Consider the following 15,355-nt stretch of genomic DNA (forward strand, 5'->3'; position numbering starts at 1 on the left):
GTAATATCTATAACGGTTGAAATAGCGACCCTCTATAGCGTATAGTATAAAACGAAGAATATATTAAGCTATATAGAACTAGGAAATTAAGGGCGATCCGAGCGACTCGTAGGGCTAGACCGACGACTCCTTCAAATTTCCGCGAGTAGGGAAGTAGGCTATATTCGGGGCGTAGAGTTTTTAGCTAGTAGGGGCTACGTTAGCGGATTAGGGAATAATGCTAGCGAAAAATAATAGAGGGGGAAAGGGGGGAATAGGCGTAGGAAAGAAGAGAGTTGTCGTTGAGCGACGTACCGCGGATTATATAGATAGCGGATATCGCGAGACGGGCGGTACGAGACGGCAGATCCCGATTAGGGCTAGCGTAAGGCGCTAAACCCGTTGCGGACGGGCTAAACCCTAAGTAGACGGACGCGATGCCGGATGCGGTAGCGGCCCTACGGGCGCTAAACCCTAAGAGGGGGGGCGCCGAAAACGGCGCCGGTTTAGCAAATCGCAATTCTACTCCTATATATCTATATAAGATATTATTATAGTATCGACGTATAACCTCTTCTTTTAGCTTACTTAGAATATATATTAATCTATATATATAGAGTAATCCTTAGTTATCTTTAGTAAGTTTTCTACCCTTCTTAATAAGTTAATTAATCGTATCTTCCTCTAATACGTCTTTGATTTTCTATAAGAAGTTATTATCCTTAATTTCTATTATCGCGGCTAGTAATTACTTATTATATAAAATAGTACTATTAGAGTTTTATCTTAATATAGTAGGATCTACTATCTTAGTTCCTAATTCGTAGTCTAGTCGTCTACTTAAAGCGTCGGCTTATCCGTTCTTTATTCCTTTATAGTATTTAATTTTAAAATCGTATTATATAAGGGTTTCGGCCTATCGCGCTTATTATCTTATTAATTTCTTCGTTATAGTAAAGAACGTAAGATTCTTATAATTAGTTTTAACTATTATTATATATTTTACTCCTTCTAGATATACTCTCTAGACTTAGAACGCTAATACTATAGCTAATAGTTCTTTATTATATATATTATAGTTAAGTTCTACTAGAACTATTTTCTTTAACTAAAATATAACTAGTTAGTACTTACTATTAATTCCCGGTTATATTAGTCTTACTCCTAGAGTATAGTCTAATATATTAGTTTTTATAATAATTAGTCGGTTATAGCTAAACGTAGCTATAATTATTCCTTTATTAAAGAGTTTTTTAAGGTCCTAGAATAATTTATCTACTATCTTATCCTATATAAATTTCTAATCTTTCTTAGTAAGATAGTAGAGTCCTAATACGACTCCGGTATATCTATCGATAATTTTTCGGTAATAATTAGCTAGATTAAGAAATTATTATATTTTCTTTATATTTTTAAGTATCGGCTATTCTATAATACTTTTAACCTTATTTTCTTCTATCTCTAGTCCTTTAGGGGTAATATAGTATCCGAGGAAAGTCGTTTCTTAAATATAGAATTCGTATTTCTTTAGTTTAAAAATAACTTCTACTTCTCTTAGTTTCTATAATATAAGTCTATTATATTTAATATAATCTTCGAGTATTTCTAAAAAGACTAAAATATTATCTAGATATATAATAACGAAGATATCTAAATATTCCTTAATCGCTTTAAAGATAAAGCGTTAGAATATTACTAGTACGTTAGTAAAGCCGAAAGGTATAATCTTATATTCGTAATATCTAAACTTAATTCTAAATACCGTTTTCTATTTATAGCCTAGCTTAATCCTAATACGATAGTAGGTATTAGTAATATTATACTTCGAAAAGTATTTAGCGTATCTAATCCTATCTTATATCTCGTTAATTAAAGGTAGTAGGTATCGATCTTTAATAGTAATCGAATTTAAATATTAGTAATCTATATAAAGTCGAAGACTCCTATCCTTCTTTAGTATAAAGATAATAGGGTATCTAGCCTCTAACTTCGAGACTTAGATATATCTCTTTAATAGATTCTCCTTAATATAATCCTTAAGTATATCGGACTCCTTTTATAATAGTTAATAGATAGGTATAAAAGTTAGTTTAGTACCTTTTATTATATTAATCTTATAGTTAAAAGGTCTATACTTCGGTAATACTCTATTAGCTAGTACTATAAAAATATCTATAAACTCCTAGTATTCCTTCGGAATCCTAGATATATCGCTAGTTATATATAGCTTCTTATATTTAATTATTATATAGTCCTTTAACTCTTAGTCGGATATATCTAGTGATTATTCTATAGTATCTAGGGCGACGCCTATAACTAATACTCTAGTCCTCTTACTTCGGGACTACTTACTACGCTCGTTTTATTAGATAGACTTCTATTAACGTATCTTATACTTATTATATTCTTATATATATTTATACTTATCGAAGGTAATCTATCCCGATTACTAATCGATATTCGGGTTATACTTCTTAAGCTATAGAATATCTAGAATAATATTATAGTCTCCTATTTCTAAGATATTAAACTATATTAATTCTAGATACCTATAGATAGATATAGATAATATAATAGTTTCTTCGCTAACTCCTCCCGAAAGTACTTCTCTATCGAGTCTTATAACCGATATTATATATAATAGGGGTTTAGTTATAACTTATCGATTATCTTTAAATCTTAGGTTTATAAAGTTATTAGTAGCTCCCGAGTCGATAAGAGTCTATACTATTCCTATTAATAGGTTTATATATAGTTTAATATATATTCCTAATAGTATTACTATTAGATATATTATTAATCGATCCTTATAATTATATATCTATCGTCTATTATACTAAATTCCCTAGTATTCTTTCGTCTATTATAGCTTCTTTATCTACTATAGTAGTTTTAGTTCGATACTATAATCTAACTTTACTAACCTATAAATAATATACGTTTTATCGTAGTATATAATACTAGCTATCTTACTATATCCTAAGTATTACGTATATCCTTTATACGCGTAAGTAGAATTTTTATAAGGGTATCCTACTAGGTCGTCGCCTTTCTTAATCGCGTTAATAAAGTACTAGTCTAGTCTACTAGGCTATATCTTTCCTTCGAGATATCCTATAAGCTCTTTAGCTTCTTTATTATCGTAATAGTTTATAGGGCTTTTTATTAGTATCTTTAAGATAGTTTAATCTATTTCGGGAAGCGTATCTAGTATTCCTAGATTACTATTAGCTCTAGGGATTAGGTTCTATATCTCTATAGGCCCTATATCGTTAGTCGTAAGATACTTAAGGTCCTAGGACTTCTTTATTCCTATATCTATAGTCTCTAGTCCTAGCGGGTCTTATAACCGCTAACTAAGGTCCTCCCTAGCCGTAAGTCCTATTAAGTCCTAGATTAGTACCTAGGGTATATACTATATCTACTCTTAACTTTCTACTATATCCTAATCGATTTCTAGATAATCGAGTTCTAGCTCGTCGGCTAACCCTTTAATATATAGATTACCTATTATTATCTCTTTTAGGCTTAGGTTAGTCTATCTTACTAAGAGATCTTCTAAGAGTTCGTCCCTTAGGTTTATAGCGACTCGCCTTTTCTATCTAAGGCTATCGATAAGGGTCCCGACCTACCCTCCTAAGTCGCCCTATTACTCGTTAGGGTATATTTCCTTCTAGTATTCCTAACTAGCGCTTATTCCTTCGGCGCTAGTACCTATACTAGTAGTAGCTTTTCCCTCTTAGATCGCTTATAGTACTTCGTATATCGCCTATATATATTACCGTTTCTTATATAGTTTCTTCTATTTATATTCTCTTATATAGTATCCTAGTTTTCTATAGATAAAGTAAAGGTTCTTCTATCGATACTCGTCTTATTCTTTATATATCGCGTCGAGGTCTATTAGTATTAGGCTATATAGATCTATATATCTCGCTAGTTATAGCGTAGATTATTTAGGTCGCCTATCGTTCTAGCGATACTAAATAGGTAGTCGCTATCCGCCCGTTCTTTACTATCTTATTTTATAATATTACGTCTTATAATTATAGATTCGATTATCGATTTTAATTATAATACCGATAATCTTATCTAGCGTATCTAGTCGATTATTATATATTAGTTCGTCCTTAATATATTCCTTTAGTCTATCTTCGAAGACTAAAACGAAGTAGTCTTTATCCTAACTTAAGTATAAAATGATTTATTAAATCTTAGCGGCGTATACGTTAACCGAGGTAGTCTACTATAAGCGTCGAAGGCGTCGTTTAGCTATTTATTTTATATCGATATTACCGAACGTAAGTTTAATTCGTTCCTTAAACTTATCGTAGCTATTAAATACTTCCTAGATAAAGTCGCTCTAGACTTCTTAGTTAGTTTCCTTTTAAAACTCGCGTAGGAATAGTTCGAACTAATCGAAGGCTAGTCCTTAGAGGAAGATCGATATATAAATAACTTTATCGGCTTCTATAGGTAGTTTAGATCGGTTAACCCGTTAGTTCGTATCTAGTTATATAAAGAATAATCGAAGCTTAGATCGTATTCTATTAAAGAACTTAGGTTATAGAATCTTAACTATAGAGACCGGACGTTAGCTCTCTAGGGTTAAGATTTACTCCTATAATTACTAGATTATCTTAGCTATCTATTAAAGGCTAGGCGCGTTACTTCGCGTAAAAGTACCGCTACCGGTAGTCGGTTCGTTAACTATATTATCTCGTTATAACTCGAAACTTAATTCGAGATAGTCTTTAATATATTACGTACTAGCTAACTAGTTATAGTTAGGTTAGATAGGTTTAGGGTATACTTACCTTAATACTCCTTAAATAGTCTAACGTTAATAATCGGATCGTAACTAAGCTATCGCTATATAGGGCCTTACTATAGCCTAAGTCCTTTTAAGCGATTAAGGAACTAATACTAGGTAGAGCGCCGAGTAGATCTATACCGGAGTATTAGTCTACTTATAAGTATTATTAAGTTATAATTAAGTAAAGAGTTATAGTAATCTAAAAGGTAAATATAAGTAATAATATATAATTAAAGATAAAGAACTAAACTAGATATATAAATAAGTGTCCTTATATATCCTTAAGTTCTTCCTATATAGAATAGTAGATAGTAGAATAGTAGAATCGCTTTAGCGGATTCTACTAATCTACTTACTACCCTTCTACTACCTATATAATCACGTGATACTAAGTAGCGGTTGTCTAGTACGTAGAGTAACCTATATATCGGAAATCCTCTACGGGGTGGATCCGCTTAGGGCGGATCATACTCTTACTTAGTGAGCTTGTACGTGATCTGCTGATAGGTATCCTAGTTAGCTCTCGATGGCCCATTGGTGTGCCTGGTGGGTCACCACTGATTGGTGACGGACAGGTCCGTAACACTTGGGTACCTCCGTTTTAGTACTCTCTTTAAATCCCCTAAAGAATCGCTCCGCCTACGCTTTGATAGTTCTAATAGTTAGCTGTTTGCCTTCGCTAAGGCGGCCCGTAGTAGAACTTATATACTAGCGAATGAATCCCTTAACTATATTATAGCTCGGAGGTAAATATCCGGGAACAGTTTTATAATGTTCGAATTCATTGTTTAGGTCTACTGTGAAGCTAGAAGAGAAGTTAGCTTCCTCTAAGCACTCGCGGGTCCGTTAACGTACTCGAGCTAGAGGTTTAGTGTCTATTAGTATATTTGCTTGGTCTTATCGAGCTTTTTGTCTTTATTTCGGATACTATCTTCCTCCCTATAGGCCCTAGGGACGTATCTATTCTTTTCTCGTAGTAGACGGCGCCTTTCCTTAATTATCTTATCGTATCTAGCGAAGAAGTCTATTCGCTCTATAATTATAAACCTTACTCGGATACTAGCTATAGAAGTAGCTTAGTGAAATGAAAGGATTTGGATGAGATAATGAGAGAGCTGGTTTATAGGGACATATTGTCCTTATATAGCTGAGACTTCGAGCTCGAGTCGGCCGCCGTACTAAAAAAAGATAGGGAAGTTTGATTAGACTATCCCTAATCGGATAGCCTTCGCCGTCTTCTTTGTGCCTGATAGATATGACGCGTTATTTTGGGGGCAAGGGATCCTCTAGAAAACGAGGGCGGCCCAAATATCGTTAACGCACTAACCATCACAGAATAAATGGCCCTATAGGGCCTATCTCTATTGGGTAAGGTCTAGATTGAGTTACACAAATCAGGGGTGCTCACTGAGCGTTACTAAGGTATCACTGAGCACTTACTGAGCACTCACTGAGCGATCTCGGAGCACGCACTGAGCATACCCAAGTACTCACTGAGCACGTCGCAGATTAGTCATCGTGCACGTGACCGAACTTGAGCATGCTCACTGAGTCTGAGCCCGTGCTGACATCTACTCACTGATCCTGAGCCTGAGCGCCCTTATAAAGCGGCAGCAGCCCAGATAGGAAAGGCCCCACCCGGCAGACATTATCCTGTCTATATAGCCGCATAGAAGTGCCACGAGAAAAGGGATTGCTACCTGTAATCAAAGTATATGTGCTGTTGATGGAGTAATATCTATGAAGTGGTAGAATTTAGACTCCGAAGCGGAACTCCCGAACCTTCTTCTGATAATAGAAAGATGCCAACAACCCAGTGGCACCAAGAGCGAGAGGCATAGCGGCCCTAGCCTTCGTCTTAATGATCCTAGGAATTGCAGAGCCTAGCAGGAGGATGCTGTTTCCCAGGGCAAGCTCAGTGCCGTAGTCCTTGTTCTCCTTGATCAAATAACCTAGTAACATGGTCTGTTTTAGAGAATTTTGGTACGCGGTAGCGAGGGTCTTCACTTACCAGAATAGGCATATGATACACCGAGTCCAACACCGGCAATCAAGGAAGGCGCTGATCGGGTTCGCAGAAAGCCAACGGTACCTCCGATAGGAACTGGTTTTGGTCAGATATGTTAACTTGTCTCGTTCCCCGCAGGTACTTACGAAGGGCTGCAAGGGTAAAGGAAGGATGTTCAGCCATAGTGATAGTTATGCACTTGAAATATGTAGTCCAAGTGAAGGTTCAGAATTTAGAAAGCTGTCCAGTGCCAGGGGCAGATCCCGGAGGCTCCCGAGGTCGAGTTCCGATGAGTCAGCGGGACCCTTCGGGAATTCGGGAACCCGAGCACCGAACTGGTTAAAGCCGAAGCCATACAACATATCATCCGACAATGACTTTATATTCTCAGTGAATATGCTATTTCAATTCTCGAAATGCATGCGCAAATTTTTGGAGTTATATGGGGTACAGGAATCATTTACGAGAAGCATTATCTATTCTTGCGCGGTGCTCATGACATGGAATGGTTTTATACTGCCAGTGCACAGAGGGTGATGTCACCCTAATTCTCACCGTCCACGTCATTGAGGACTATTTACTTTATAATCTTCTAATCTGTTGAATCTATTCATCTATATGGATCTATTGTTCTCATCCAGATTGATAGTTCATGTGTGTTTCCATCTGATTTGAATAGCGCTGAAAGCCTTGCCGATTTATAAAATGCCGTTCGGATATTGATCGCGATGGGAGGTAAGACCATCGATGAAGTGAAAAGCTATGCGATTCTACCACGGTATTTTTTGCTTTACGTTTTTACTTTTCGTATTGTATGACTAATTCATCTCTTCAGTCTATTTGTGACGGACTCGAAGATGCCGAGTTGCTCCGGTCAATTTACCACCTCCTTCAACGGATGAACCAAGTCTGCGCCGAGTAGACTTTCTCGAGTGCTCTTGAGGCGATCCTTGGCGCTGTGTTGGATTTTGTGACTGCGGTTGGGCTCCCGGCCACGTCCATAGGGTCTGACTGTACTTCCGGCATGTCATTATCCTCATCTTGCTGTTATTCAAACCCTCATTTTTGGACAGGGTTTGCGGGTGGATCTGATGAATGTTTCCTTTCGGATACGGGATCTACCAGCTTTATGGATACTTCGTTTCCTTAGTATATCGCGTATACTAGATAGAAACGGTTTTGTGAAATGGATAAATAGTTCCGGAATGCGCCGAGAGCAAATTTTATGAGGAGAGGAAGCGAAAAGAAGCAATTAGGTGAGAAGATATCTAGTCAACTCCTCAACTCTAGAAAATAAATGGAAGTTCATCACCTGACCAGTCAGCAGATGCAATTGACTTGAAGACAATGTAACCTATCTCTGGATCTCCGCTATATGATTGGGAAAATAGCCAAAATGCGCTAGACAGAAATACACAGCAATAAAACTCAGGAATATTTCAGCGGGTATTGCTCAAGGACAAAATTGAGAGTAATTTCAGTTGTGCTTTTTATCATCTGCCCCAACCATGGTGGAAGCAACTCCAGCAAATATTGACTGGGAGGCCCATGTTGCAGGCCAGGCAAAATTGGCGTCAATATCCTGATGATCCCCACCTGACACAAGTTGATCAATGACCGCAATAAAAGTATAGGCACCGATACCGGTGAAGATATGCCACCTGTATATAGAATCAGTCTCTCGGCCCACGAAGATCAATCGTAGAAGTACAGATACTTGGTACAACTTACCATCCGTGAAGTTCTAGCAGCCATGCCCAAGGAAGCCCAATTGCCGCTCGTGTACTTGTAAGCCATTCACAGGCCCAGCTATCAACAAGCCAGACAATATATCCAAGATGAAAGATGCCTTGATTTGGAATTAGTTTGGCTGCCCATAAAGAAGTATCAAATACTAATAAATTGACTTACCAGCCCCAAATACAACCATGCCCCAAACCTGTCGCCGAGCTGTTGAATTCTCAGTGGTGCGTTGTTTGAGTAGCTGAATAGTCCGAATACCGATGATAGCGATGCTGCTAACAAAGAACGAAGCATGAATAATTAATTCATCTGTTGTGACGTGGTAAATTATAAGTAGCGAGAGAGCCATGTAAATAGCTGCGCCCGCGACAAATGAGTCTTTGCGATTGGCGTTTACTGTCAAGACTCTGTGCAGCAGTGGGGTGGTTGTGAAAAGCATAGATAGGTCGTCCAGCATCTGAGTGTGGTATTGAAGACTGACGTGGTAGATCGCAGAGCAAAGGCCAACTGCCATCAAGCCATAGTAAGGGAGGGCGCGAGAAAAACTAATACTACGGGCCTGCTGTAATCGGCGTAGGCCGTAAATCGCATAGAAGACTAAATGGCCGTGTTAGAGCTTACACAATTTCCTAATATCCCTTTACGTACCATAACATAGGTTGGTTAAGCTGTTGATGAATTCCGCGACGTATCTTGTCACAACATAATCCTAAAAATGAAAAAAAAAAGTTCCAAGTCAGCTGCATGGATCATACGAGTCGGAGTGGGGCTGCTACCTGTTCGCAAAAGCTAGTCCATGTTAGTTGACGACCTATACGAGATGTAAGGTAACTGACTTGGCTTTAGAGCTTGGTAGGCCCCAAAAGGCATCGGCAGGGGTGTCGATTTGCATTATGGTTTCGGTGTGTGAGAAGTTGAAAATATAGCTAGAGGCACAAAGAAATAGGTGGATGGATAAAAAGAGAGACCCAAGGCAGATGCGTTGTGAAAGAAAGATCCTGATATAAGGCAACAGAATATGGAAGCTGACAAAGCAGATAGCAAACAAGCAAGGCAAGGTAAGACAATTTGGCGACCTCCTGGGTCAATCATAACAATAGGTGAAAAAAGCCACGTTGGGACTTAGAAGAGTTTGGAAGGTTTTAATAAGCCTTAATAGATATATAGTAGATATAGTAGATAGAAACTAGTTTAAAGAATATATATTATAATAATATATTACTAAAAGATATTCTTTAAGAAATTATAAGGCAAATCTATATACATTATATATGTTATAAGATTTACTTATTTATACTATTTAACGGCTCTTAGGGTTACCCGCGGCTAACCCTCCGAGGGTCTAATATCTAGGTAGACTACCCTTAGGGTCGGAAAGTTAGACCGTCGAACCGCCCTAGTAGCGGGGCGGTTCGAGGGTCGTGAGAGTTAACCGCGGGTCACTGCTAGGTCTAGGTATAGCCGGCTTGGTAGTGAAATACGTTAGGTACTAGCTCCACAGAATCTGCATTTTCATTTGACAACAGTCTAATTAATTACCAATTATATCAAAGCAGCCGTTTCGCAATTAGTTATTTCTCTGTACGCATATAGAATACCCACTTCCGCTCGATATGTATTCTAGGAACAAGGACTAACGCTCAGTAAATAATGGAAAATCTGTAAGAGTTAATGATGGGCTGCCCTCACTCCTCATAAATGAAAGGCATGGACATGGCTGATGGTGGAAGCCCTTTAAGCTGTAGGTAGAGTTACCCAGCGTGGGTATTATGACTTCCATTTTGTCTGATCGTCCTTTTCCTTTTCTTCCTGCATGGGCGCTGTGGTGAAGATCCCAGCTTAGACCCAGATTCTGGACGTGCCGCTTTCCCTGCTCCCCTAGTAACTCGCCGCGTATAAGAATCCGTGCTCGTCATTGGATATTCATTAGACGAAACAAAGGCCTCAGTGCTTGGTGGGCACGTTGAAGAGTCCAATCCAGTACAGATTATTAGCTCTGTGAAGTCGGTAATTATGCCTTCATCTCTAGCTCAAAGGGATCTGTACTCTTGCACCGAAGAAACCAGAAAAAGTTCCGGATCAGGAAAACTCTTTTCAAGAAGGCAAGTAAATTCAGTCTTGGATGTGACTCGGATTTGCACTTGATGACTCAAGAAAGGACCGGCCAGATATTTGATTCTAGATTCTACAGGGAAATGGCCGCTGCCTCATCAAAGTCTTGTCATTGCAGGCGGCACCTCGTGGTCTTCGAACGGCGTGGCACCCATCCGCCTCCATGCCTTCGCCGACATCAAGGCCAAGTCCTTCTCCTTGGTTGGCCACAGCAGCTCGGCCTTTCCGTCGCTGAGGTGAGAAACGGATCTGGTCTACTTTCCGGTAAGTCTCCATTGCTGGCGATAGTCTTGGAATACATACGAGGCCCAGTGTCAGTTTTATGATACTGTCCGCCCAGAACGGCGTGTATGTCTCTGCGGGACTATTTCCCGTCGCGGCTTGCACAATGTTGTTCGCTACCGTTGTGGCCTGGTGCATGGCAACGCGTGCATTAGGGTTGCGCACACCGGCGTCTGCGACGTCGCCGCAGACGTAGACATTAGGCAAGCTGTCATCCCTGATCTGCAAGGTTGATTTGACACCTATGTGTCCCGTCGGTGAGATAGCTTTCGGACTCAAATTAGATATGAGTGCCGAGGACGGTCTCTGGCCTGAACAGTTGACCTGGTTGCTTGGGTTAGTCATCATTTCGTCCAGGGCCTTAGCTAAACGCACCAGAAAGTCGCATTCCACCGTCCTTCCAGAGGTCAGGCTCACAGCGCCACTTCCAATGTCGTTGCCCGTTGTTCTGTTCCCGAGAATCAACTCGACGCCGAGACTTGTTAACGCCTTGGTTGCAGCAAGCTGGAGCTCGGGGCCAAAGCGATGCAAGACAGCGTCACGCGAGTGCACGAGTGTGATATTCTTCTCGGGATAGTTGTGCTTCGCATCGGCCGCTAGCTCGACGCCGGCAGCACCTCCACCGACGATGACAAGGTTCTTCGAGTCCCGGATTCTTGTCCGTATGGTTTCCAGCTGATGCAGTCCTTCCCGCTTCTCATCGGCACCCACGCGCGATGGCAACCCGTCGTTCGCCCCCGAGCCCGTGGCAATGACAAGGAAGGCGTACGGGATCACCTCGCCGTCCCTGGCCAGCCGTACGGTCGCCCGACCGACCTCGGCGACACGGTCTTGTATCCATTGCACTCTCCCCTCAGGTGCACCATTGAGGTACGGTCCGTACGGGATGAAGGCCTTGTGAGCTCCATCGACAACACAGAATCGGGGAAGGACCCACGTGAAGTGGAAGTGAGAATGGGGCTCGATCATAATAACTCGATACGGAGTGTTGGGGGGCAGTGTAGTGGCAATGATGCGAACCGCATGATAGCCTGCGAAAGACGCGCCGACGATGACAATGTTCTGCAGTTCGCGGTTCTTGCGGGGGGCTGGAGAGGGTAGAGTTCGGCCTCGAGAGCTGGCCGCGAACAGTTCGCCTAGTATCTGAACAAACATTACGATGGCGTAGATGGCGAACTTTAAGGCCAAGACGGCCTTGAGCATAACACGGGTCGGACTCCAAGCCATGGTGGAATTATGACGGGATCTGCACGACGTCGACTTGACCGATGGGCAACAAGGAGCATTTATTGCAGGCCGGATCAGATAATTTCCCTTGGCATCCTCGGACTACACGGATCTGATAAGGCCCGAGGTGTCTGCAAGACGAGGCAGGATCAGATAATTTCCCTTGGCATCCTCGGACCACGGATCTGATAAAGACCGAGGTGTCTGTACGTCTCCGGCCCCTGGGGGCAAGGGTACATGTTTCATCTGAGCGTATTATGCATAGGTCCAACCTTATACACCACTTAGGTAAGGCCCATACCAACCAAGAGGTGATACAGGGAGCATCCCTCGGTTGGTATGTAGTCTCTCGTCCTGACCCAGTTTGCTGACGCCTAAGCTCGCATCCGGGGCCCTTGACGGCTCTGATTCAGCAAGGAACGCCCATAAGGAAAATTTACCCGGGCCGGCAGTCGATTGTGGTGTAGTGGTGATGGACTAATGCGGAAGATTGTATTAACCAAGGAGTACCTTCACAGCTAAGGGTAGGTACCCTGACTTCCCACTGCGAGAATGCCATCACACGAATGCATTATCCGAGTAGAGGGGTTTGCCAAATCGGTGCAACGCTAATGGTCGAAAGGTTCGCTAGAGAGCTAAGACTCAATGATTATCTCGTGTGGGAAAAATACAGCCTATTTTACCACTAGACCATAACAAAAACCTCGGTTCCTGTTTAGGGCCTAGGGGGCCATATCCCAGTCTGACATCTCGCTATCTTGCGTCCCAATTCACGCCTTCTGTAGCTACAAAATGCTACCGTCGGAGAAACCTCAAAATATTCGCTCATCTTCACGCCAATAAAACTAAGCTTCCGAGTGGTCGGCTCGGCCATCGGGCCTTAGTTATCCGAGGGGTTTGTGTTTGGCTCGCTCTCTAGGTGGTAAACCACCGCTATTGGATCATTTTGTCTTGGCGTCGCTGGTCACTGATCCACCAACTGAGAAACTGCCCACTAACACCCCATCGATATCCCTACAGATACCTTGTATCTACCCGTAGTAGAATGATTCCTAGTCTCGGATAGCGAACTAGTTAGCAAGTCCGCTTAATAATATACATTCGCCAACCTTGGATATGACGTCCTCTCTATTTACCCGTTATATAAGTCTTGGGCAATGAAGACGACAGTCATGTTTTTACAATTCACTTCCTACCAAACGATCCTGACAATACTGCGACACCTCTTACTATTTTACCTTCTTAAAAATGAACACTCAACTTCTATTGGCATTCGTGGCCTTTGCAATGCTGGCTTATCTTACGGCGACCTTCCTTCAATGGCTTCGATCACCTCTACGGTCGGTGCCAGGGCCGCTCCTCGCACGCTTTACTGACCTCTGGTACTTAAATCAGCTGAGGAAGGGCGAGTTTGAGAAGGTCACCTTGAAGCTTCACCAACAATACGGTAGGATGGACCTGTCTTATAGCCCGAAGGATTCTAATTAATCCGTTGTTCTACTAGGCGCCATTGTTCGTTATGGTCCGAACCGGTACAGTATTAACGATACAGAATCGTTACAAACTATTTATGGCCATGGAACGCAGTTCCCGAAGTCTGAGTGGTACAGCTCGTTGCAACCTAATAAGGCTGCTTGGAACCTCTTTGCTATGAGAGATATCAAACACCACGCACAAAGCAGGCGGCTTTACTCTAATGCATATTCGATGACCTCTCTTGTTCATTACGAGCCTTACATTGATGATTGTGCTGCTATCTTCTCTCAACGACTTCTCGAGTTTTCCAAAGCTGGGACGGCAGTCAATTTTGGACGCTGGTTCCAAATTTTTGCATTTGATGTTATCGCTTTTATAACTTATGGACGGCGTCTCGGCTTTCTAGATCGAGGAGAGGACGTTGGTAATATTATCCACAACCTCGACCAAAGAGTGGAATACACAACTTTGGTTGGACTCTTTCCTCGCTTTAATCGGTGGGCACTGAGACTGAGCGCTCGTACCAGTCGTTATGGCGGTAGGAATACTTCATACATCACGACGTTTACCCAAGAGTTGATTGAGAAAGAAATGGCCTCTCCGAAATCAGTCACTGAGGTAAAAGCCCAAGAAGACACTGCAGCTATTTCGGAGACTTTCCTGTCGAAATTTCTAGCCAGGCACTTCAACACGCCTGATATATTCACTAAATATCACATCCTTACTGGCTGTTTAGTGAATATGTTTGCTGGCTCAGACACTACCGGCATTAGCCTGGCGGCCATTCTTTACAACTTGTTGAAGAATCCGGCTACCCTGGCGAAGCTACGCAAGGAGATCGACGACTTCACCATCCGTGGCGAGCTTTCGGAAGCGCCCACATTCAAGGAATCTCAGCGAATGCCTTACCTCCAGGCCGTTATCAAGGAGTCTCTACGCATCCACCCGGCGGTAGGTGTGCCGTTGGAACGATCTGTACCTAGAGGCGGTGCGACCATTCATGGGCATTTCTTTCCCGAAGGGGTAAGCAAGATCGGTATCCACGGGCTCCGTAGGAATGCTAATACTTCTTGCTCTCGTCACAGTCTGTTGTTGGCTTCAACACCTGGGTTCAGCATAGGAATAAAGCGTCGTTTGGAGAAGATGCTGACCGCTTCCGTCCCGATCGATGGTTGGACAATGATACAGAGAAACATTCCGTCATGAATAGGGGTTGGATGCCCGTAAGTTCTAGATATCAAGCATCTAGACCTGCAGCTGACTTAGTTCGTTGTAGTTTGGGTTGGGATCACGAAACTGTATAGGGAAACATATTTCCATACTGGAGATGTCCAAGTTAATCCCTAGAATTATTCGCGATTTCGACTTCAAGCTTCGAGGAACTGCTGCCGTGCCGAACGGATCCTGGGAAACTCTCAACTATGGGTTTGTAAAACCCCAAAACTTTTATTTGAGTGTAAAATCCAGAAAGTAGTATCACTTTAGAGTTTTAGTTTTAGCCTGCTTGTTATAAGGGCTTACTTCAGCCGTCGTATTCGCGATCTCTGTTTATAAATATCGAAATTCTGTTTCTTCTTTTACGACGAGATCCTCTTCCTAATTCAATAATTCTTACCGCTATCACGAGTGCCTTGTAGCCTCGTTAGCGATAGTATACATGTATGCACTCAGGGGCGAATAAGAACAAGCGTAACCAATTAAGATGGAAAAAT

The 15,355-nt window shown here is 41.7% G+C and overlaps 4 protein-coding genes across 4 annotated transcripts; 1 reads left to right on the forward strand and 3 right to left on the reverse strand.

Annotated features, from left to right (window-relative positions):
• Positions 1–6,550: 6,550 nt before the first annotated feature.
• N7537_010133 (TMEM14 family protein) lies at positions 6,551–6,986 on the reverse strand (the record flags this gene model as incomplete). The annotated part of the gene is made up of 3 exons (XM_056901187.1): positions 6,551–6,747; positions 6,807–6,899; positions 6,950–6,986. 3 exons carry the CDS (start codon positions 6,984–6,986, stop codon positions 6,551–6,553), a joined length of 327 nt encoding a protein of 108 aa, XP_056749855.1.
• A 1,294-nt stretch (positions 6,987–8,280) lies between these two features.
• On the reverse strand, positions 8,281–9,438 carry N7537_010134 (ceramidase; the record flags this gene model as incomplete). Its single annotated transcript, XM_056901188.1, has 6 exons — positions 8,281–8,464; positions 8,535–8,652; positions 8,715–9,143; positions 9,195–9,255; positions 9,302–9,335; positions 9,383–9,438. The coding sequence occupies 6 exons, from the start codon at positions 9,436–9,438 to the stop codon at positions 8,281–8,283; spliced, it is 882 nt and encodes a 293-aa protein (XP_056749856.1).
• A 1,318-nt stretch (positions 9,439–10,756) lies between these two features.
• On the reverse strand, positions 10,757–12,167 carry N7537_010135 (NAD(P)/FAD-dependent oxidoreductase; the record flags this gene model as incomplete). The annotated part of the gene is made up of 2 exons (XM_056901189.1): positions 10,757–10,912; positions 10,962–12,167. The coding sequence occupies 2 exons, from the start codon at positions 12,165–12,167 to the stop codon at positions 10,757–10,759; spliced, it is 1,362 nt and encodes a 453-aa protein (XP_056749857.1).
• A 1,248-nt stretch (positions 12,168–13,415) lies between these two features.
• N7537_010136 (cytochrome P450) lies at positions 13,416–15,117 on the forward strand (the record flags this gene model as incomplete). Its single annotated transcript, XM_056901190.1, has 4 exons — positions 13,416–13,614; positions 13,672–14,666; positions 14,729–14,866; positions 14,920–15,117. The coding sequence occupies 4 exons, from the start codon at positions 13,416–13,418 to the stop codon at positions 15,115–15,117; spliced, it is 1,530 nt and encodes a 509-aa protein (XP_056749858.1).
• Positions 15,118–15,355: the final 238 nt, after the last annotated feature.

Source organism: Penicillium hordei, assembly GCF_028827395.1.
Source record: "Penicillium hordei strain IBT 12815 chromosome Unknown utg000005l_segment0_segment0, whole genome shotgun sequence".
NCBI lineage: Eukaryota > Fungi > Ascomycota > Eurotiomycetes > Eurotiales > Aspergillaceae > Penicillium > Penicillium hordei.